General features: G+C 39.5%; 3 protein-coding genes, 1 non-coding gene and 1 pseudogene across 5 annotated transcripts; 2 read left to right on the top strand and 3 right to left on the bottom strand.

The window, feature by feature from the left end:
* Window positions 1–641: 641 nt before the first annotated feature.
* Window positions 642–5096, bottom strand: LOC106431158 (U-box domain-containing protein 44). The gene is made up of 4 exons (XM_013871966.2): window positions 4805–5096; window positions 3793–4335; window positions 2887–3196; window positions 642–2376 (listed from the first exon to the last, which is right to left on the bottom strand). The coding sequence occupies exons 2-4, from the start codon at window positions 4315–4317 to the stop codon at window positions 812–814; spliced, it is 2400 nt and encodes a 799-aa protein (XP_013727420.1). The 5' UTR covers window positions 4318–4335; window positions 4805–5096; the 3' UTR covers window positions 642–811.
* A 252-nt stretch (window positions 5097–5348) lies between these two features.
* LOC106440726 (coiled-coil domain-containing protein 115-like) lies at window positions 5349–6692 on the top strand. The gene is made up of 6 exons (XM_013882462.3): window positions 5349–5608; window positions 5684–5801; window positions 5903–6049; window positions 6140–6195; window positions 6275–6362; window positions 6479–6692. Exons 1-6 carry the CDS (start codon window positions 5450–5452, stop codon window positions 6553–6555), a joined length of 645 nt encoding a protein of 214 aa, XP_013737916.1. The 5' UTR covers window positions 5349–5449; the 3' UTR covers window positions 6556–6692.
* LOC106440725 lies at window positions 6649–11975 on the bottom strand (annotated as a pseudogene).
* Window positions 11976–12178: 203 nt separating this feature from the next.
* LOC106431160 (high mobility group B protein 2) lies at window positions 12179–14014 on the bottom strand. 2 transcript variants are annotated; one of them, XM_013871969.2, is made up of 8 exons: window positions 13764–14014; window positions 13422–13470; window positions 13218–13322; window positions 13049–13106; window positions 12909–12953; window positions 12739–12819; window positions 12530–12619; window positions 12179–12430 (listed from the first exon to the last, which is right to left on the bottom strand). In XM_013871969.2, the coding sequence occupies exons 2-8, from the start codon at window positions 13460–13462 to the stop codon at window positions 12413–12415; spliced, it is 438 nt and encodes a 145-aa protein (XP_013727423.1). In that variant the 5' UTR covers window positions 13463–13470; window positions 13764–14014; the 3' UTR covers window positions 12179–12412. The 2 variants fall into 2 exon arrangements, with proteins under 2 accessions (XP_013727423.1, XP_048622440.1); XM_048766483.1 differs by lacking the exon at window positions 13764–14014 and adding an exon at window positions 13661–13753.
* Window positions 14015–14559: 545 nt separating this feature from the next.
* On the top strand, window positions 14560–14626 carry LOC125592214. Its single transcript, XR_007328056.1, has one exon. It is a non-coding gene; the product is annotated as a small nucleolar RNA snoR101 (small nucleolar RNA).
* The last annotated feature ends 6629 nt before the right edge of the window (window positions 14627–21255 follow it).

The following is a 21255-nucleotide window of genomic DNA, read 5'->3' as shown; positions in this document are numbered from 1 at the left end:
TTTCTATATTAATTTGGCTCGCTACTTGGTTTAGCATAAGCTTGGGCACATTTATCTCGAACTGAAAACCAAACCAAAAGGTTCGGTTCGAGTTTGGATTTTACCAAAATCTAATGGATACCGAATTTCTATATAATATAATTTATATACTTATAAATATAAACTATATTTAGTTTTACAATAATAAAATAATTTCAAAAATAATATTTATAATCTGAAATAGCAAAAAATAACAAAATACCAAGAGTACTTTTTATCCGAAAATCCAAATTATCCAAATTTTTATTCGAAACCCATCTCTCCCCCCCCCCCCCCCCCCCCCCCCTTCCCCAAAAAAATCTGATATCCAGAGACCCAAATTTCCAAATTTTAGCATGAATTAACCAAAAAAACTGAATCGGAACGGAATGCGATTCAAACTTATATCGGATATAAGCCGGTTTCTAAATTTTTTATCCGAACCAAAGCAGGAACCAAAAAAACCAAACCAAAACTGAACCAAATTTTCTAAATACTCCAAACGGATCCTAAATTTCTAAAACCGAATGCATTCTTGCTGTGGCCACTATAATATAAAGAGCATTAGTAACCCTTACCTTACGTTAATCTCAAACCTAGTAAGTAGTTTTCATACTAAAATCTGAGACCGATCAAATGATTCCAATTACCAGGGTACGATATAAACAAACAAATCAATAGCTTACAGCAAACGCAAACAAGAATCAAAATTTACAACATATACCCTCAAAAGTATTCTTTTAAATCACTAAAACCTTACTGGACATATTAAAAAAAGACATCTCCCACCAACCTATGCCATGGTTGGGAATATACCCGAGAAGTTCGGGATCTTGTCTATATGTTTCAACGCGTTCTCAGCGATCTGCCGCGTCCTGAAATCGCCGTTTTGAAAAGCGTCCACAAGCGAAGCGCTCACGTTCGGCTGCTCCGCGACCTCTCTCGCTATGTCTTCGATCCTCAATATCCTCTCCACCAACCAAACCGCTCTCCTCGTCAGCTTCTCCGTTCTGTTCTCCGTCAGAACATTCAGCACATGCCTTATCCCGTCGGCTTCATCGAGTATCTTCACCCCTTTCTCTACATCTAAACCATCTTCTAACAAGCTGGAAAGAGCCGCGAGCGAGGCCTCGACCACTTTAACGTTCTCGTGGTCTAATAACGCCACTAGCTTCTCCACAGCTCCTCCTTCCACGAGGCAGAACGTTTCTCTTAGAGAACACACTCCCTGGTGGATCTTGCATAGACCCGTTACAACGGGAGGTTTGCTCATACATGAAAAGATGGAGCCGCAGCTCGGAGGAGGCAGATCAGGCATGTGTGATAAGTTAATAGACTCTAGAGAAAGATTCTCTAAAGCCATTGCGGAAACCATCTGGATAGTGTCTTGACCGTTGGACTGAATCAGATGGATGAAGAGAGAAGCAACATTGTACTCACGGCAAAACGTAATAGCTCGAGTCTGGAGAGCCTCGTTGTTGAAAGCGAAAGTGATCCTGGAGAGTATACGCACAAGCCCTTCTAGAAAGTTTCTCTCAAACCTCATCCCTTTGATCTCCCCTTGGCGGATTCCGACAACTTTTGAGATGATTTTCTCAAACGCACCGACGCTTAGCATCTCGCGAGTCAGAGCCAAGTCTCTCTCCGGAAGCTCAGCTAATAGCCCCGCTGCTGCAGCCTGCTCTTCGGAGATCGGTATCTTCTCCGAAATGATGGCAACGAGGCTATCAAGCTGTCCAGCAGTGCCGCGTAACGCGTTGGCTAGCTCCTCGCTCATGAACGGTGAAAGGTTATGGAGAAGCTTCACGGAAGCCAAACGCAGATCCTCGTTCTCTTTGACCTCAACGAACTGGACCAAACTGATGATCGCTCCTGAGGTTTTAATCGCCGAGACGACGTGTACGACTGTTTTCTGACAGGTAGTGAGTCCGACGAGAACCTCCAAGAGCTTGCACTGGATGGATGGACCAGTGTTGCTGATTAAGTATAAAAGATTCTCAACTCTGTTGTCTGAAACGAGAGTGGCTTTGTCAAAGTCGTATCCGATGTTGACTATGTTGGCGAGGATAGTGGCTGAGACTTCTTTCAACCGGATGGGGAGGTTGTTTGGTCCTACGTAGAATAGATCTTTGATGAGTGGTGGGAGTATCCCTATGCCGATCAAAAGTTTGGCGCTCCCTTCGTAAGATGAGATGTTGTTGAGAGCTCTCAGGGCAGCTTCTCGTTGGGGCATGTCGCCACTTCTCATGAGATCGACTAGAGAAGAACCAACTGTCTGAGCCACGTAAACCTTTGTGTCATTGTTTAAGGAAAGCTCCCCGAGAAAGGTGGTCATGGAGAGTTTCGTTTCAGGTGAACCTGCACCAAAGCAGAGGTGATGTTGTTAGATCAAAACCAAGCAAAGGGAAGCAGTTCTATCAACTAATAGATAAACATAGTAGAGACTAGGCTGGGATTTTGATCTAAACCAAACCCACCGAACAGAACCGAATTTTTCGGTTAGTTTGGTTAGGGGTTCGGTAGTTTCTTTTAAAAGTTTGGTTTTTGGTTCGGTTCGGGCAATCGGCTACTTCGGTTTTTTTTAGGAAAAAACTAAAAAAAATTATAACCAAACCATACCAAATACTCAAACCCAACTAACCGAACTAACCAAATTTTAAAACTAAACTAACAAAACTTATCCAAAACTTTAACAAAATTAAACCAAAATATAACCTAAATAAAAAAATTTAGTACGATTTTCAAAAACCGAACTAACCGAACCGAACTTTATTTCAGGTTAATTCAATAAGATTTATGATAGAACCGAACTAACCAAATTACACAAACTACCCAAACCCGCAGGCCCAATAGAGACCGATTAATCACCTTCGAGGATTTTTCCTAGAAGAGGCTGGAGTCTACCATAAGAAGCCATCTGCCTAACAACTTCCTCAGACCTCTCCATGTTCTCCAACGTTCTCTCAGCTTTGTCAACAATAGAGACGTTCACCGAGTTGCTGCTTGTCAAACCAACCAATAAGATAAGCGCTCCATTAACCGAACCAATCTTCTCACACAAAGCTTCAGACTTTGAGAGCTCAAACAGCAACGAAACCGCTGCCTCTTTCCCCTTTGATGGCTCGTGTGACAAGAACTTAACCAGTGTACGCACAGTGTCTCCTTCAGCTAGTATCGCCTGCAAGATGCTGAAACTTTTTAATAAGTTTTACCATTACAGTTAGGTACCAAAACCAAAATAATCCAAACCAAATTTCATAAATAACCACAACAGAAAAACCGAATGGGTACCCGAATTTTTAAAATATAGATTATATATTTAAAATATCAATTATATTTAGTTTCGAACTAACCAAATATCTTAAAAATGTTTATAAACCGAAAATATTTTCTTACACAAAATATTTAAGATTATATGAGTTACCAGACATTTTTATACGAACACCACGAATTCTGATATTTGACTTTTAAAAACCTAATTATCTGACATTTTTACACATATTATCTAAAATTACCTCGGAAACCAAAACCAAACAGGAACCAAATTGGACCCTAGTTTTTCCCGATATTAGCCGGTTCCAACTTTGTTACCCAAACCCCAAAAAACTAAAATAAACTAACCAAAACTGAACTGAATTCTATAAATAAACGAAAGTTTTCTAAATCTCTAGAACCGAAAACCAAAACATCTGAACCGAAATCGAACCGAAACCAAAAGCCGAGACCTAATTACAATGCAATAGCAGAAGATTGAGATACAAGTCAGAACATAACCTTGCTCTCCTCATCTCCTTCAACGACAACTTGAAGTGTCTGCAAAGCCTTATACCTCACTTTATGGCTGTTACTTTTCAACACGTCGATGATCATACGCACAAGCTGAGAGTTACGCACGCCTTGCCTGTTCGAACGTATGCTCCTGCAAATCTGCCTCACGTTCATCAAAGCCTGCAAAACATCACTCTCGTCGTTCCCTAGAAACAGTGCCTGACGAGCGACGTCGAGCTTTGCGGCGTCGTTCCTCCATCTCCACTCTTCTATAGTGTTGCGCAGAGCTATGCTGGGGCTCACGTCGGCGCTACTCAGCTCCTGAGAAGTTATAGGACAAGAAGGAGGCTTATTACTGTCCTGACATTTCTTGAACCATTTCTCGATGGCTTCACGCTCGAATGTTCGTCCGTTCTCTAACGTGACGGGATCGTGCATGACTTCTTTTGTCAAGGGGCAGATGAATGCTTCGTAGATGTGGTCTACGCCTCGCTCGAAGTGAGAGCTGTCATCTGACTCGCCTCCATCCATCTTATTCCTAAACACTCACTGCAAACGCATAATGATTATTGAAACCGATATTAAAACCGTTGCTCAAGCCCATATATATAAAACTATGTCAATATTCTTTAACGCCTTGCTGACTAAGTCGCTTTATTCTCTATAAAGCTTCTAGTTACAGCTAAACGAAGCATGGTAGAGAGGATCATAAAAGGCAGCTAGAATCAAGACACTGAATTATTAAATGCAAGAGTTTGGTAAGAAGCAGACAACACAAAAGGGGACAATATATACCAGATTCAGCTAAGTTCATTCACAGTTTTGTTTTTTTTTTCACACCAAAGGAAACAAAACCATAACATTAAGTACGAAAAACATGAATCGAATCTTTCTAAACCCATTCCCATAAACGCTAAGATTACTAAATTTAGTAACTATTCATGGAGACCGACAAAAAAAAAGAGAGCAAACATTTCAGGAGAATCATTACAAAACACCACAAGAGAATGAAACATACCAAACTAATTCAAATCGCAGTAGCGTATCAGAGATTCAGAGAAGAGACAAAAGCAAGAAAATAAATGACAGCTTCTTTAATAATCTCTTTGAGCAAAAGACGCGAGAGAGAGTGTGACTTCTACGTCGTCCATGGATCCAACTGCAAGTAGAGTCGAGCTTGGATTCAACGGGAAGTCCTTTGTCTATCCCCGTGCGAGAGCGAGAGAGACAGGCAAAGATAAGGGAATGAACAGACAAGGGGGACAAGAGATGGGTTTGAAGGAAAATGAAATAAAAAATGGAGACTTCGATATTAAATAAAAGTTGGAAAAAATATGAAAGCACGAGACGCTGACTTAAATCGAAAAGTCATGAGAGAGAGATAGAGAGACGTGGAGCCATCAAACGCCAACTTGACGAACGGTCGGCCGTGTACACACTTACCTGACCCAGACGCGTAACCAAGTTAATGGGCTTTAACAGATGAATTAATGGGCTTTAACAGATGAATTAATGGGCTTTAGTGATGGGCTTCGTATAAGCAAAAGATTAATGAAAATAGCCTCGAGGGTCATTCTCTCTCCTCTCTCTCTCTCTCTCTCTCTCTCTGAGCGCTCTGGATCGATTGGATCATCCATTCGTGTTTGTTGGAAGCTAAATCGAGATGGCGGGAGCTGAAGAGATTGAGATTTGCGAAGAAGGAGAGGAATCCATTGAAGCAGAAGCTAAAACTGAGCGAGGAGATGAGAAGGTGTTGCAGTTCTTGGATTCGTTGGATGGGTATCTAACGCTTATGGATTCTCTCAATTCAAAGCTTCGAGAGGTAAATGGTAGTGTCTTTTTCATTTCTGATCTTTAAAAACTCGATCATGTTGAAAAATGAGTGTTCTGTTTGAAGGGATGGTTTGATCTAGCTAGTGCTCGACACTCTATGGGAACTTTACGTATCAACACCACTCTCTTGGACCTCAAGGATCATTCCGCTTCTTCCACATTGCAAGTCACAGACCAAGAGGGTAAGTTTGGTTTCATAAACTCATTAAAGTATTAGCATTTTTTGTGGGGGGGGGGGGAGCCAAATACTTATTATATTCACAAGCTTGCGGGACTCTTGTAGTTGAATCTTTGGGATCGGTACCTCGTTTTGCTTTGTCCAAGTGGGCTTCTAAGGGCGGTAGTGGGAAAGGCAAAGACTTCTCTACTGTTGCAGATTCGGAGATGGGCTCTCCTCGTAGCCCACAGCTACGGCATCGAGGCTTTGCTGGTAAAATTAAATAAGAATTATCTGTTTGTTATTCTTTCCATGCCCTTTTGTGTGTCTGTGTCTTTATCTCTTGCTTATTTGATTCGGTAGAAGAGAAACCATCAGCCAAGGGTGAGACCGTGTTAGCAGCTGATGAAGATGCAGAGGTGAGCAATCATTTAATCTTTAGAAAGGTACAACATGTGTTTTACCGTTTTACTAATTTGGATGTGTGTTAATCTTCAGATTAAAAAAGAACGAGCCAAGTCTCTGTCGGTATTCGGAGGTCTAGTCTCGCCTAAGCTGCGTGGTGCTCAACTTTCATTTGAGACAGGTAACACTCCTCATCACCACCAACTATACTATACTCTCACATAAAAAAAAAAAAAAAAAAAGTTCCAGGTTACAGCTGGTGAAATAACTATCATTTCTCTTCTGCCTTGCGGACAGCTCTTGAAACTCTTGTGGAAATAGCCAACACACGAGCAGCCATGCTAACTGCCTTTGAGCGGATCACAAAGAAGTAAAAGGCAGAATGTGCCAATGCGTTACCTCAATTTTCAGTTTGTAACTACCACATTCTGTGTGTATCTTTTTTTTATCAGAATTGCTTACAGACATTGAGATAAACAAATATCAAATAATATACAACATTTTGGAGTAATTTTTTTATATGCAAATGAATTCATAAGAACAGAAGGGAACCCATGCAGAGACAAACGTCTTCTAACGCTTTTGTCTCAACCAAAACATTTTGGGGAAAAACTTTACAAGATTTTTATGAAACAACCATAACTTCACCAATCAAGAATATATGGAAAAAAATATTTAAAAAAAAAAAAAGAATTTATAACCAACTGTGGCTAGAAGGAATTTTTCTTGGGGCTTTTATCATCAAAGGAGACTTTGAAGGGACCTGTGGAACCAAACGGGTCTGCATCATCAAACGAGTATCCATGGCTCCCACTGAAATCCTTTGTACTATTCATTGAGTCGAATCTTGAAAGTGAAGGACCACCAAAGTCTCTGCTACTGTTGATGGAATCAAACCTCGAAAGTTTCTCAGCACCTCCAGCAAAGTCTCTGGAACTGTTGATTGAGTCAAACCTGGAGAAGGCAGCTCCCCCAAAGTCTTTGGAGCTGTTTATGGAATCAAACCGTGACAGTCTCTCGGGCTGGGAGGAGGAGAAACCGGCGCCACCAGCTTCACTATGGTTGAAGGAGTCGAATCTGGAGAAGCTGTCAAAGTTATTGTTATCTCTGATTGATGCGTCGCTGAACCTAGGAGGAGAGTTCCCGAATCTCGAGAGTGGAGTGCTGGGAACTGAGTCATCAAATCCAAATGTGCTCTTTCTTTGACCGGCAAAGCTTCTTGAAGTTGGAGAATCTGCTCTTCCTGAGTTTTCACCAAAATAATCTCCATCCTGAAAATTTCAATATTATAACGGTAAGCTTGGAAGACTGTGAAAAGCAATTCTAAATCTGAAAGGCACTATGGATTGTGTACTAACCTGGCTTGTCGATGCATCAAACCCCCAGACTGAGTCCACATCTTCGTTAGTATCAAATGCACTCGCCCAATTCGAGTCATCAAAGAACTCGGAACTCTTTTCACGAGCATAATCTGGAGAAGGGACCTCAGTAGCAGTCCTAGAGACCGGACTGTCTCCAGGACTTCTGCCTGATTCACCTTCACTCTCATGGTGGCGGTCTGAAGTTTCTGAAAAAGGTCCATAGTTCTCATCTAAATGAGTCGGCGAATCAGGTGGTCCACTAGTACCATCATCCACCGTCCCGTTTTCCTTTTCACCGGACGAGTTTTGCTCTTTTGATTTGTCAAAAGTAATCTCATTGCCAAATCCTAACGGTATGAGGATTATCAGTCAACGTCTGTGTTATAGGCTTAGCTATAGATTTATAAATGTGTAAGTAACATTGTACCTTCATCTTCAAACTTATCCCATTCTTCATCCCAAAGAGCTGCCCCTTCTTGAATCCCAGGTTGCCAACCTGTAAGTCACACACATTAACAGTTTCCAGATGATTTTTATGCATATAGAGGGAAAGGAAGAAGTAATAAGGCGACAGAATCATATGTTAGTACCAGCGGGAAGGTCTACAAGGGCCTTCGACTTAACCTCCAACCCATGTTTCTTGCAACGTTCAGTTAAAGCCTTCATCAGCTCCTCTAGATCTGATTGTATTCTATCAGCCCGGACCTAAATATGGTCCAGTGAAGCATCAAATCAGGTATGTACAACAGATACTCAAATAGTTTAGGCATCACATAAACATAGAGTGCATGTACCTGAAGTAAACCATCAGCACTACCACCTTGCTCCATGTTCACAATTGCTTGACTCAGTTCCATCTTCCGCCCCTGGATTGGGTTAGCAAAACTGGTACATTAGTTGTTGGCACTTTATGTTCCCAGCCAAAAGGAATTAGCCATACCTCAATCTCGCGGAACCTGGCCTCTTCAATAGTTAATTTTGATCCTAATTCTGCAACCTGCTTATACTTCTCTTCGTATTTCTTTGCCAACATCTCAGCCTAAAGCAGAAATTGTTCTGTAATAAGACAAAGATAGCCTCGGAGAAATGAGTAAACTGAACTTTTAATGTGAAAAGCACCTCACGCTTGTCAGCGGAAGCCCCTTCAGAGATCTCATTTAATCTATTGTCACACCTGCTTTTGTACAGGACCTGACAGAGAGGAAACATACAAGAAAAAAAATGGCATCATAAGGATTGAATATCACAGTTACCTAACTCTATAAAGTGGCATCATAAGACAGATAACCACCGTTACTTATAAGTTATAACCAAATAACAAGAGTAATTTATAACGGAGTACTCACAATATCCTGCATTTTCGTCCGGTAGTATTCAAGTTTCTCCCTGGAATCCATATAGGCATTCTTTTTTTCATCAACCTACAGTGATTTGAAAAAATTGTGTCACAGGCATCCCATAAAATGCGATGGAATTGTAACTTGCCTAAGCTTGAGAGTAAGTGTTTTCTACTTTTCTTTATAATAAAGTGGAAATGTGAAATATTACCTTTTCCCCATCAGTTGCTGTTTCTGGAGGATTCGAGCTCGCAGAATATCCGTTACCTAGGTGACTGGCAAAAGGATCATCCAAAGCAGGCGCTTGATTCCTTTCCTGATTAGAAGCTATACCACTACCGGGGTGAGGGGCTGGTGCGGGGACTGGTGGTCTCATGCCAGTCGGTGGAGTGGTTGGCCGCGCACCCATCACTGGTTGCTTGACAAAACCTTGAAATAGAGAAATTCGTGAAAGTATCAGGGAAAGGTAGATGATCATTAAAATGCGTGAATTCTGAGCAATACCTCGACCAGATCCCCATCCAGCATTTGCATAACCACGAATAGGTGCACCTGAGATAGATAAGAGTGTTTCATCATACATGATGCTGCTAGGAAGTGCTGGTGGGAGAGGACGGCCTTCTTTATACCGCTCCATCAAATACAACGAAATGCAGAACTCCCTCAGAGAAAGCATAGTATCATTGTCCTGATCAGACAGTTCCCACACATGCTTCAATACCTCTGGAACCGAGCAAAAGGCAAAATGTTAGCATAAACAACTTATAGCATAATCATTTACAGATATCCTTACCCCTGGGTAGCCTCCAGCTTAAAAACAGATTCCTCGCCTGCTCACCAGTGATTCTCCCATCCCTGTCACTATCAACTTCAATAAACACCTTTTTGTATTTCTGCACATCGGATGGTTTCATTTTTGGCCAAGGAGGCTGATTATTTCCAGCAGGGGTTGGATGGCCGGATCCAACTGCACTTCCATGTGGCAAACCGGAGGATGGACCCTGTGAGCTTGCTGCTGGCCTTGGCTGCTGAGGTTGATTTCCTGCTGGCAGCATTGAGAAAGTACTCTGTAGGGAGTCGAGAGCATTAGGCTTCAGTGGAGGTTGGGTTCCAGCAGAAGCAGGAACAATGGCTGAAGTGATTGAAGAACCACTCAGAGTGGGTTGTGGTTTTTGCTGGAAGGAAGAAAACATGTCACCTCCGTTTCCAGATACAACCAGCGCTTTTGGATCTATATGTGACTCTGGTTTAAAACCAGGAGAAGGTGCTGCTAAGCTGCCCCCTCCAAAGCCTGACGAGTATCCGCTGGTGTTTCCAGCATACTAATTATTAAGATTGAGCGTTGAACCACCAGGACCAGATGCAATAGTGGGAACCGCCTGAGGAGGGCGAGTAACACTACCAGCAGGACCTGGTTGAAATTGACCTGGTAAGGCACTTGGTCTATATTCTGAACCAGCAGGACCAGGAGCACTAGTGGGAGCGGCCTGAGGAGGACGAGTGACACTACCAACCAGAACTGGTTGAAATTGACCTGGTAAGGCATTTGGCACTTGCTGGTTCTGTTGAGGTCGAAAATAATTCTGGTTGACATTCGCATTTGGAGCACCTGGTACTCTAAACCCAACATTCTGATGACCTGGTGAGGAAACCGGACGAGCTGTGGTAGCAGGAGGATTAGGTTGGGGTGCAGGAATAGCTGAAAGGTTAATTTTGGGCGCAGGTATTTTGGCTGCGGCAGGAGTATTGAGTGCTGCATTAACAATCTCAGGTGTCAGGTCTCTCTTGCTCTGTGCTACAGTTACAAGCCTCAGAGAGTTATAAAAGTCTTGCCGACCAAGAAAACCACTGCCTGATCGATCAGAAAGCGACCATATCTACAAACGCAGAACATAACAGATCAGTAGACAAATATATATATGGAACATCCTTAATAAAACTCCTCAAGAGAAACACACTGTGTAAGAAAGGTTACAGATTCAATTACATAGTTATTGGTACACTAAAAAAGGGAAAGAGCTTATATCCACACGCATATACCATGATATGAATTGACAATAAACCTGTATTCCTGGAGAATACTCTTTAAATGCCCTAGGAACTCTCAAGCAACCAGACTAAAGAAACACAGCCCCAAAGTAACTGAATCAATCCTCCCATTTCGACATGAGATACAACAATTGATGTCCTCATGTTAGAGGCAAATCCAAGAAAAAAACAAAACCATTACCCTTCCTCTACCAGTGAATATTCTAAAACCAAATGGCAATAGTGACTTACAAAAACAACCATCTGAAAGATTGTTAGCAGTTTCTATGACAGCAAAAGAATAGATGCCACTAAGTTTCCTCCGTAATTGTAAAGAGATATCAGCTGTCATGCGTCCAACATAGAACTTCTGCACAACAGGTCCTAGCTTAAAGGCTGCTCCTATGAAAGCCAGGATCTTTGTAACTTCTAACTCAGTTCATAGGCTATTCAGAATCTAACAATAAAGTATGCAATTCAAATGGAAGTAACAAAATTAACGGCATTTCAAAAAAAAAAAAACAAATCAGATCTTTCTCTGGGATGGGATTACTCAAAAATCTCGCCAGAAACAATCAGAAAGCTGCAGAGATCCAAGAAGAGTTTATTTTAAAAACCTGGAAGAGAACTGGCTTGGGCAAGCCAGATCCTTGAAAAAAGCCAACAGCTTCGGCTCCACTGATCCGACCATCTCCGTCCAAATCAGCTCTATTGAAGTACGCCTCGAATTGATCCATGTTCGGATTCTGCCCTGCCATTTTTGAGGGATCACCCTATATATATTTAAGATTCGAGCTTCCAAATCAAATATTTCTATCTCCACCAGAATTCTCCTTGCCCGACTCGAACAGATGCAACAAAAAGAAGGCATAAATGGGCTTGAAAGGCCACTTAAGGTCCATTGTCGCAATGGAAAACTACAATTTGAGAGTGGGTTGCAATCTTGTCTGTGTATCCAAATTTATCCTACGTTTCCTACAATATCTACTTTCGTCCTCATATTGAAGAGCCTATCTAAATGTATTTCGATGAGACTGTCTACCGGTAAGTAAGCTTTTCCCATTGGCTCAAAAAGTATAGAAGACGAAGAATAAAATATCTAGCTCTAATTCACAAATGGAGAAAGACTCATCACCAATGCTTTTAGGAACCAGTCATGTTTGTCCAATGTGCCATTTTGAGTTGCCATGTGAAAACATGAACGTTGAGTTTTAATGAAACTTCTAAATTAAACATTTGGTTAGAGTTGCAGAAGCAGGAGAGATAAGAAAGAGCAGTAAGATGATAGCATATTTTAGAATGATAAAAAAGCTAAATCGTTACATAGAGGTGCATATCTCTAATTCAAACATTCTACACACACTTTTTCCATTACCGGTAGAATCATAATCAGAGAGATAGTGGCAGCTTTACTAAGTTGAAAACATCAGTAAAAAGAAAGAAAATAAAAAACATCCGAGATCCTTGATGTAGCGTCCTATATTGTGCTACCAGCTTCAACTTCTTTAGTCATCGTCTTCCTCCTACATATCAAACCAGAGGTTTTTAGATGGTAGTGATACAAACAAATAAAGCAACTAAATAGAGTTGTGATTCATAAATAATGATCTTTAAGGACTAACCTCATCACTACCATCATCGGCATCATCCTCATCATTCACCTCGGACACAGACTTGTCAGATTCCTCCTCGTCCTCCTTTGGACCTTCCTCCTGAAAAACAACAGCACATGAACGTTGGTCAACCAGTACCACTCACTCTTAAACAACCACGAACATGCTCTGCTGATTAAATGATTAGTTTACTTATGTACACTGAAAACAAGACCTACCAGCTTCTTGTTGTAGGCTTTCATGGTCTTCTCATACTCAACCTTGCGCTTATCAGCCTTAGCTACGAAGGGAGCCTTCTCCTACAATATTGTCCAACTCAAAAGGTTAATAAACACTCATACAAGCATGTAAATGCACAGCTACAATCAACTGAGATTAGAGAACGCACAGAGTCGGACAAGGACTTCCACTTTTCTCCACCAGCTTTACCAACCTGTTTAACATTAAAGTCAATCGTCAGTATACATCATGAAAAGCCTATGTTACAGTAAAACACATGGAATCCAAAGCAAAGAAGATAACACTCACAGCGGCAACAGATTTGTTGCTGGGGTGTTCCTTCTTGTAAGTCTGGCGAAAGTCCTCCCTTCAGATCATAAAAGCCAAAAATAAGGTCAAATCGATACAGTCAACGCAAGTAGTAACAAAGGATCACATCAAGAACAAACTAATGAACATATTATATTCAAATGATTACATGAAAACGAAGAAGGCACTGGCTGGCCTCTTAGGTTTGTTAGGATCCTTAGCCGCCGCTTTGCTGCGACCTGCTGCTTTAGCAGGCTTCTTGGCCACAGAGAGCCTAATCAACAAACGTAATCCAAATCAGAAAACGATAAGATCTATTGACTAACTAGGCAATTAAATAAATAATCACAAAGTGGATCTGGCTGAAACGTACTTGGAGCTCCTGGTTTCAGTCTTTGATTTACCTCCTTTCATACTCGAATCTGCAAACGGTATATCAAAGAGATCAGCGAAGAAACTACAGGGATAAACGATATCATACGAGATCGATACACAACATCGAGAAGATTTAGAAACTAGTCAGCTAATGATTATAATCGCAAACAGATTAGGTTAAAAATAGCAGGAAAACAAAATCTATAAAACAGAGAGAATATTCGGCTCAGAACATACACAAAAAGCGATTATCACCAAATACACAATCGAAACGAATTCGAGAGAGAAACTGAGAAGAATCAAAACTAAAAAAAAACGAAGAAGATCGGAGGATTCTCACCTTGAAGAAGAGGATTGCAGGGTTTCTAGAGAGAGAGAGAGAGGAGAGCAAAAGGATCGTACGTGTGTTGTGAGGAGATTCAAGTGAGAGGCCGAGAGATTAAGAGAGGGGGATAGTGGGGAGAGTTGTAAAAATATCTTAGGTCAATAAAGGGCAAAAAAAATTGAATTTCGCACGAGATGTAAAAAGCCAAGGGGTTTAGGCGGGATTTCAAATATATATCGCCACGTCATCGATCCGTGGGGTTTCTCATCATTGGCTCTCGAGTCTCCAAGGTTTAATTTTTGGTCTCGCTTATGTGTTTTCTCATGTGCTTCTTCGTATTCAGCGGCAAGTGATATGACTCTGTGCTGCCCTTCCCTTAATCGTGATAATTAATCATAGCAGTAATTGCGTTTATATTTATTTATTCGCATTAATATCTCTCCCTCGATTATTCGGTTCGGTTCACTGCGTCGGTCATCCGGTTTATGAAATAAAAAAATTCCACTCGATTCAGATCGGTTTGCGTTTTGATTGCTAGGGTTTCTGATTTAGGGGTGAAAGTGGGTGTGTATATATGAGCTCCTCCTCCATCATCTCTGCAAAGCTATGGCGGACATTGATTGATTAATTAATCATTCATGAATAGTCTTTGCGTTTTTACATATCATCTTTGCCGATTCGAATGAATTTGGGGTTTGATGTTGTTTAATTAAGTTATAGTTTCCAATTAGAAAAAAAAGTGTTTTGATTGAATTGATTAGAGTTAGGATTAGAACTGTATGATGGTGCAGAGAGGGAGGGAGCAAATGATGGGATACACTTGATCTCTGAATTTTAACAGGTAAGTTCTTGTTGATAACTATTCATCTGCTGATGCTCTCTCACTCTGCACCCGATTGTTTTTTTATGATGTGTGTGACCTTGCTGTGACTAAGTGATGATGATGATATATATATATATATATATATATAAGTAATTGATGTTTAGTTTTAAGCTGAGTTCCTATAGAATATATACTGAGCATGATGATAGTTAGAATAGTTATAAAACGCGGCTAACATGTTTGATGAAATGCCTGAGAGAAACTTAACCCACTATTGTTTTAAATGGCATGTCTGTGGAATGACAAAATTTTGAAGCCTTTTGTGAAATTTCTTTTGACTGGTTCGAGGAATCATGGAGAGAGCGGGAGCAAGTGTTGTTGGTAGACTTGTAATTGATGTGTTACTCTGATAAGTTGTATCTCTATTTCAGAAATGAGTTCCTTTGTAGTGATGCATAACCACACTAGCGATATAGATTCTGAGTTCTTTTGTAGTGACGCATAACGACACTAGCGAGATGTAGTGATTTTAAACGCTTTGGAAGCAAATAGTTGGAGTATTTTTCATATTTATGCCATGAATGTTAGCCAAGTATTCAGTGAAAGAAGACTCAACCTTTTAATTTAACGACTTCACCAGTATTATATATGATGTTAAATTATTAATCCAAAACGTATCAATTGAATTGAATACATTGATATAGTAGCCTTGATAGTTCCCCAACTCTACATGTCGAGCTACACATGGTATTTGAATGGCTCACACTTCGTTTATCCCAAAAGTACTATGACCAGAAGAAGTTTTCAGCTTAATATTGGCATGATTAGCATTCAAATATATATCCAAATGGGTTCTTGGATACGGTACTCAAGTGCATTGTCTCTAGAGATTGAGGTTCCAATCTGAAGAGAATCTAGTCGAGGATATGAAAGGTAAGCCATTTACTTCCACTTCCCTACTGATTATTTTCGTGTCTTTTTCACACTGAAATTTCATTAACATAACAGAATTGAGAGCCATGAAAATAGAACATGCTCATCTCCTGAGATAACCCAGATATGAGAAACTAGATTGAAAAGACGAAACAAACCATAACAAGTTCAGTCTAAGAAACCAAACAACTCCAAAAGAAACAGAGCCAAACCCAGCTAGAGACCAATAAATTAAAGAACCAGCGCAAATGATTTAAACATCAACGAGCAAAGCTAAAACCAACCAATTTCGTTTGTTCATCAGTGAATTGGTGATGAGGTTGTTAATAATTATCTTTTAAAAATGAACAAGAATTTGCAATTATTTGTTTGTGGATGACGTTTATTTGGTTCCCATGTGCTAGTCTGATGCAGTCTCATGTTTTAAGTATTTCGAGTCTATAATATCAGTTGTATATAAAACTAATTTTAAGAAAAAAAACGAAGTGATATTTCTTTGTGGTGAATGAAAGAATCTATATTATAACGAGGGAGTTTCCTCACTCCTGAAGCTATTCACGTTGGCAGATTGTGAACCCCATAAAAGTAAATAAGTTTGCTCAATTATCGTTTATGTTCTTCTTCATCCTCGGCGTCATTTCCACGCCGTTTACAGCGATCTCAGGACAAGACCGATTCTGCTATTGAATCTGTGAGATTGTTTGATTACTTTGTTATCACGTTTGGATTTTGAATATGCTTTTGATTTTTTTGTTTGTTTGGTTTTGAATCTGATTTTGATAACATATCATATACCTTACAGGTGGACGATAGTACAATGGGTTGGATTTAAGCCTAAACGTATGATGAAACGTTTCAAGTAGGTAGAGAATCATCTAGGCCCGGATTAGGGGTTGACGACAATATGCGATGTTAAATTTTTATAACATCATGAGAAAATTCCGGTTAATTCTGGTCTATTACGTCATCTCCACTGCGTGATTTTGGATGACCTAGGCGTCTGCGGTGGCGGAACCGGCGGGGTCTTCATCATCGAGTGAGGTTCCAATCGAAAACCAAGGACCCTGTTCGGATTCTAGATCGGAATCTGGAGAGCCGGAGCTGAGATCCTCTGATCCTCAAGGTGTGGATGCGGAGAAGCTTGTTGTTCTCACTGATGAGCCTTTGAGGGAGGCCTCCCCTGAAACCGATGTTAACCCTGAAGTCGATGTAATGGCTACACCTACAGTTGCAGGTTTGGTCTCTTCTCTTAGTGTCTATTAATGTTCTGTTTTTATAAAGAAAGTTACCATTTCTAAATGTTTTGGTGAGTTTGTGGGTTTAGAGGAAGTGGTGGCGGATGGTGAGGAAGTCTAATGTCGAGAAGTGGGGCCAAGAGTTGCAGAATCGTAAAAACATCATTCCCTAGATAAGGTTCACATCTAACAATACCCCTCAAAACTAAATTTGCTACGCCCCAAGATCGAAATCATACATTGGAGTTGTCAAGAACATGTAAGCTGATACATATGGATGTATACTATGCTGGTAATTATTCCGGTTGGGTCCAAGTTCTTCTTCTCAATGTGTTGTATGTTTAAAATGATTTGACTACTACCTCTAGGATCATCTTTCCAACTGTTCGATCCTGTGATATTGTGCAGCATGTGAAACCAGAGATAGGGAACCAATATAATGGTATTTGGTTCTATCTTTTTTGCTTCATCATTTGTTTTTTAATAAAGACATTTTAGCTTGAGCATGTCATATTTTGGATTCCTATCAGGATATGCTCCAGAACCATTTGATGTTCGAAGGATATTATGTTCAAACATTCTCTCAAATGGACGGGAAGTCAACGTTACAATAGATGGTCCAGTTGATCCTGGTTGGTTTTACAAAAACTGCCCACGATTCAAATTTGAAGTGGCAGTAAGGTAGAAAACGATACTGAGTTTACACGAGAAACGTTTCGGAAACGTTTCCAAAACCTAACTTCACCGTCTCCAAAAACCTTTGCCGTCCCCACCTCTCTGAAACGTCCCCACGCCATCCCCACACTGTCCCCGTCCCGGAAACGCATCTGGTACGGGAGACGTCAAGGAAATACCGTCCCCGTGCTTCGTAGTTCCACCATTCCTTAACCTATTGCGATAGCTTTTCTTTAAAGAACTCGATCTTTCCTAAACAATTATTTGATTTACACTAATAAAATGGTGGTCTTGATTGTAGTTAGGGTTGCTTTGTATGAGCAGAATGACAAGCATTCCTCTGCTTTAGAGTAAGTTTCTAGAAATGCATTTTGTTTCTCACCATTATATATTAGTTCCTAAGAGAGTGACATAATCTTTAATCCATGTTATACTTAACCAGGTGATAGATTTTGTGAAGCAAATTATAAAACGAATTAGGTCAACGAGTATGATTTATCCTGTTCTTCAGGTAGTTGATGGAAATTTCGGTTAGGGCTTCAAATACGAAAATCACAGTTTTTATTATTAGTTTCGGTAAAAAATTGCATTCCTACTATGATCCTTTGGTGTATGGAAATCTCAACTATTTGATAGTTTTGGTTATGATCCTTCTTTCGTTCTGTTTCAGATTCATTCAGAAAAAGCTAGGAGGTCCTTAAGTCTCTGACTATGAAAAGCTTCAAGCAGAGAAGTCTGATCTTTAAATAAAGGACATTGAGATTTTGGCTAAAGATCAGGAAAGTTTCATATAGGTATTGATTCCTAACTTAAATTTAGCTTATCATTAAACCATTTATAATTGAGTAGCACATGAGTCCATGCTTATGTAGTACCTTAGTATTGGCGTTGCAGTTGCTTTCTTCACAATCTATAATCATGAACATATTGAGTCATCCTTTGTCCATTTATCTAGAGTAGCTAACTCTATTTGTAGCTAAGTTTTTTTCATGGTCACTATTAACAGGAGTTCGTAAAAGTATAAAAGTGTCAAAATCTGCGTGGCACATCTATTTGTGGTTAATGTTGTTGTGAGCTTGCGTTCACGAAAAAACTCTTCAAAAGACAGCAATTCTTTTGTAATTCTCGCTGCGACATTTTAAATCTCCACTAGCGTTATTATTCTGAATGTCTTTTGTTTCCTATACTCATTTAAGACAGCAACAGAAAAAGATATGATTACTTATTCCAGTTTTAAAGGTATGGCAACGTTATTATTCCATCGTGTTAACATAAAATATAAGTTCTAATTTTTCTAAGTCAGCTTTTTCATTTATCATGCAGGTCAGATTATGTGTTTGTCACAAGCTGTTCTCAACTCTGATTGTGCTATGTACAATAGAAGTGCTTATCTTAAGATGTCTAATTATTTCTTAACGATCTATAACTCTATGGATGAAGATGAGACACTAAAGAAGCTGATATAGTAGGTATGGTTTCATGTACTATCAAGCGGCCGAGGAAGTTTGCAAGTTATCAAGGTAAACAGAAAAAAACAGTTTGAAGCAAGGATATCCTTACAAGTCTTCTGACGATGAAGGAAAAAAAAAACCAAAATAAAGGTTTATTCAGAAGCATCAGATTCAAGGCGCAGTACATTTAAAGCCCAAATTTTTTTAACTCATTTTTACTTTATCATTACGTTGGGTCTTAAAGCAATATCAATTTATATTTTTGGTCCACCATTTCAAACTTTTTTTCGCAGCCTCAAACAATCTAAACAAAATCCAGTAAAAAACCTAAAAATAATAATTATCTAACTATATAATATTATAATTTTATAGAGTTACTACTTTATAAAAATATAGTTTAATACAATACAAAATTTTTAAAATCAATTACAGATAGAATAAGGAAAGTAATTAATTTACGGTTCATATAAATTGTTAAAATTAAGATCAAAATTTTAAATCTTTTTCTTTACACTATTTGAGTTGTATACTAACAAATACCAAAATTTGGTCGAACAATGAAACCACTAATAACGCTAATTGTCAATTTAATCATTACAAAGATAAGATTTATCAATATTTTCGTATAAAAACTTTAAAAAACTAACGATAAAATCACAATGCCAAAACAACACAATGCATCATCATCGTATCCGGCTCCGCGCTTGCGCGGAGGTTATGCCCCTAGTATACAAGTAATAACCAAGAAGAGGTAGTAAAATCAGAGATACAATTTCTCATGGTAACACATGAATTACCCACGTAAGATCACAAAAATAAAGTGGTGTTGTAAACTAAGCGAGAAACTCGGAAACTGATTTACTATATTTATTATAGTTATATATTGATTTGTGAATTTGGAAACGTAGAGAGAAAGGGAGTTATCATAACTCCACTTATGATTATTATTTAAAAGGAACTGGTACAACATATTTATAGGGGAAGTCAGTCGGTTTATTTTGACCGACATAAGGAGAAAAATTGACAAGTGTCCTAGTGATAATGCAAGAAACATAAGGTGGTGAAGACAAGTGTCCATACAAGATGACTAATCACTTTTTATAACACTCCTCCTTGATTATTCATCTTGTGTTACGTAGTGCCTCGTTAAAAACCTAGTCATGGAAAAACTCATTGGGACAAAAACCATGACAAGGGAAAAAGAGTACACTGCCGTAATCTCCCCCTGAGAATAGTGGACATAGCTTTCTCGTCACAGGTCACGCAAATGCTGCATTCCGGAATGTTGTAGTCGGAAGAGATTTTGTGACCAAGTCAGCAGGATTGTCGTATGACCATACATACTCGATGTCCACTTCTTTATTTTTCTCGAGTTCTCGTATGTATGAGAAAAATCTTGGAGGGATGTACTTCACTCTAGTTATAGCTTTCTTTAAGTTGAGCGACCCACGCCGAATTATTTTCAAATATTTTCGTCAGCTCTTTCTCGTTAACTATTCCGCTTGATTCTTGTATGTGGTGACTCATTGACCGAAGCCACACACATTCTCGACATGCTTCGTGAAGCGCAATAGTTTCTGCATGATTTAAAGATGTCGCAACCAGAGTTTGTTTCTGGGACCGCCAAGAGATCGCGGTTCCACCAATTGTAAAACCATATCCGGTTTACATTCGACTTTATAAATAGCATGTATATGCAAATCCATACCAAACTCGGGGTTTCTAGGATAAACCAATTCTGAATCAATACGTACCTTGGAGAGAACTGACATGTTCTCGACGCCATTCTAATTTCCATAAATAGGAAATGAGATATATCTTGCAAAGACATTAGTGTCTAAAAGTATATTTAATCAAATACAACTCGCAAGATATATAAGCTCACATATGCTTTATTACCATTAGCATCTCCAAAGTACTTATTCATGTAAGATCTTACCGGGATCTTTTAAACATCTCTTTCAACATCGAGAGATCTATTTATCATTTGAGTACTCAAAGGAGTTGCTTTATTCATACAAAAGCGTTTCAATAACCTTTTCGTATGATTTGATTGATGCACAATTATTCTCTCGGAGATGCTCTATCTGGAGCCCAAGACAAAACTTTGTCTTTCCGAGATCTTTCATTCCGAACTCCTCTTTCATATGAGTTCAAGCATCATCAACCTCCTTTTGAGTTCCAATTATGTTCAGGTCATCACATGTGTCTGGATTGCTTTAATCCGTGAAGTGATCGCTGTAACTTGACCAAACAAATGTCCCTGGATTTTTCTTTCAATGCCCCTGGCATTTTCAATCCCTCAGGGAGTTTCATATATATATCGTTATCCAACGATCCATACAAATATTCAGTCACAACGTCCATGAGATGCATTTCAAGATTTTTAG

The sequence above is a fragment of the Brassica napus genome, chromosome C8 (assembly GCF_020379485.1).
Source record: "Brassica napus cultivar Da-Ae chromosome C8, Da-Ae, whole genome shotgun sequence".
NCBI lineage: Eukaryota > Viridiplantae > Streptophyta > Magnoliopsida > Brassicales > Brassicaceae > Brassica > Brassica napus.
The sequence above is the reverse complement of the archived record's forward strand: the minus strand, read 5'-3'. Positions and strand labels throughout refer to the sequence as shown.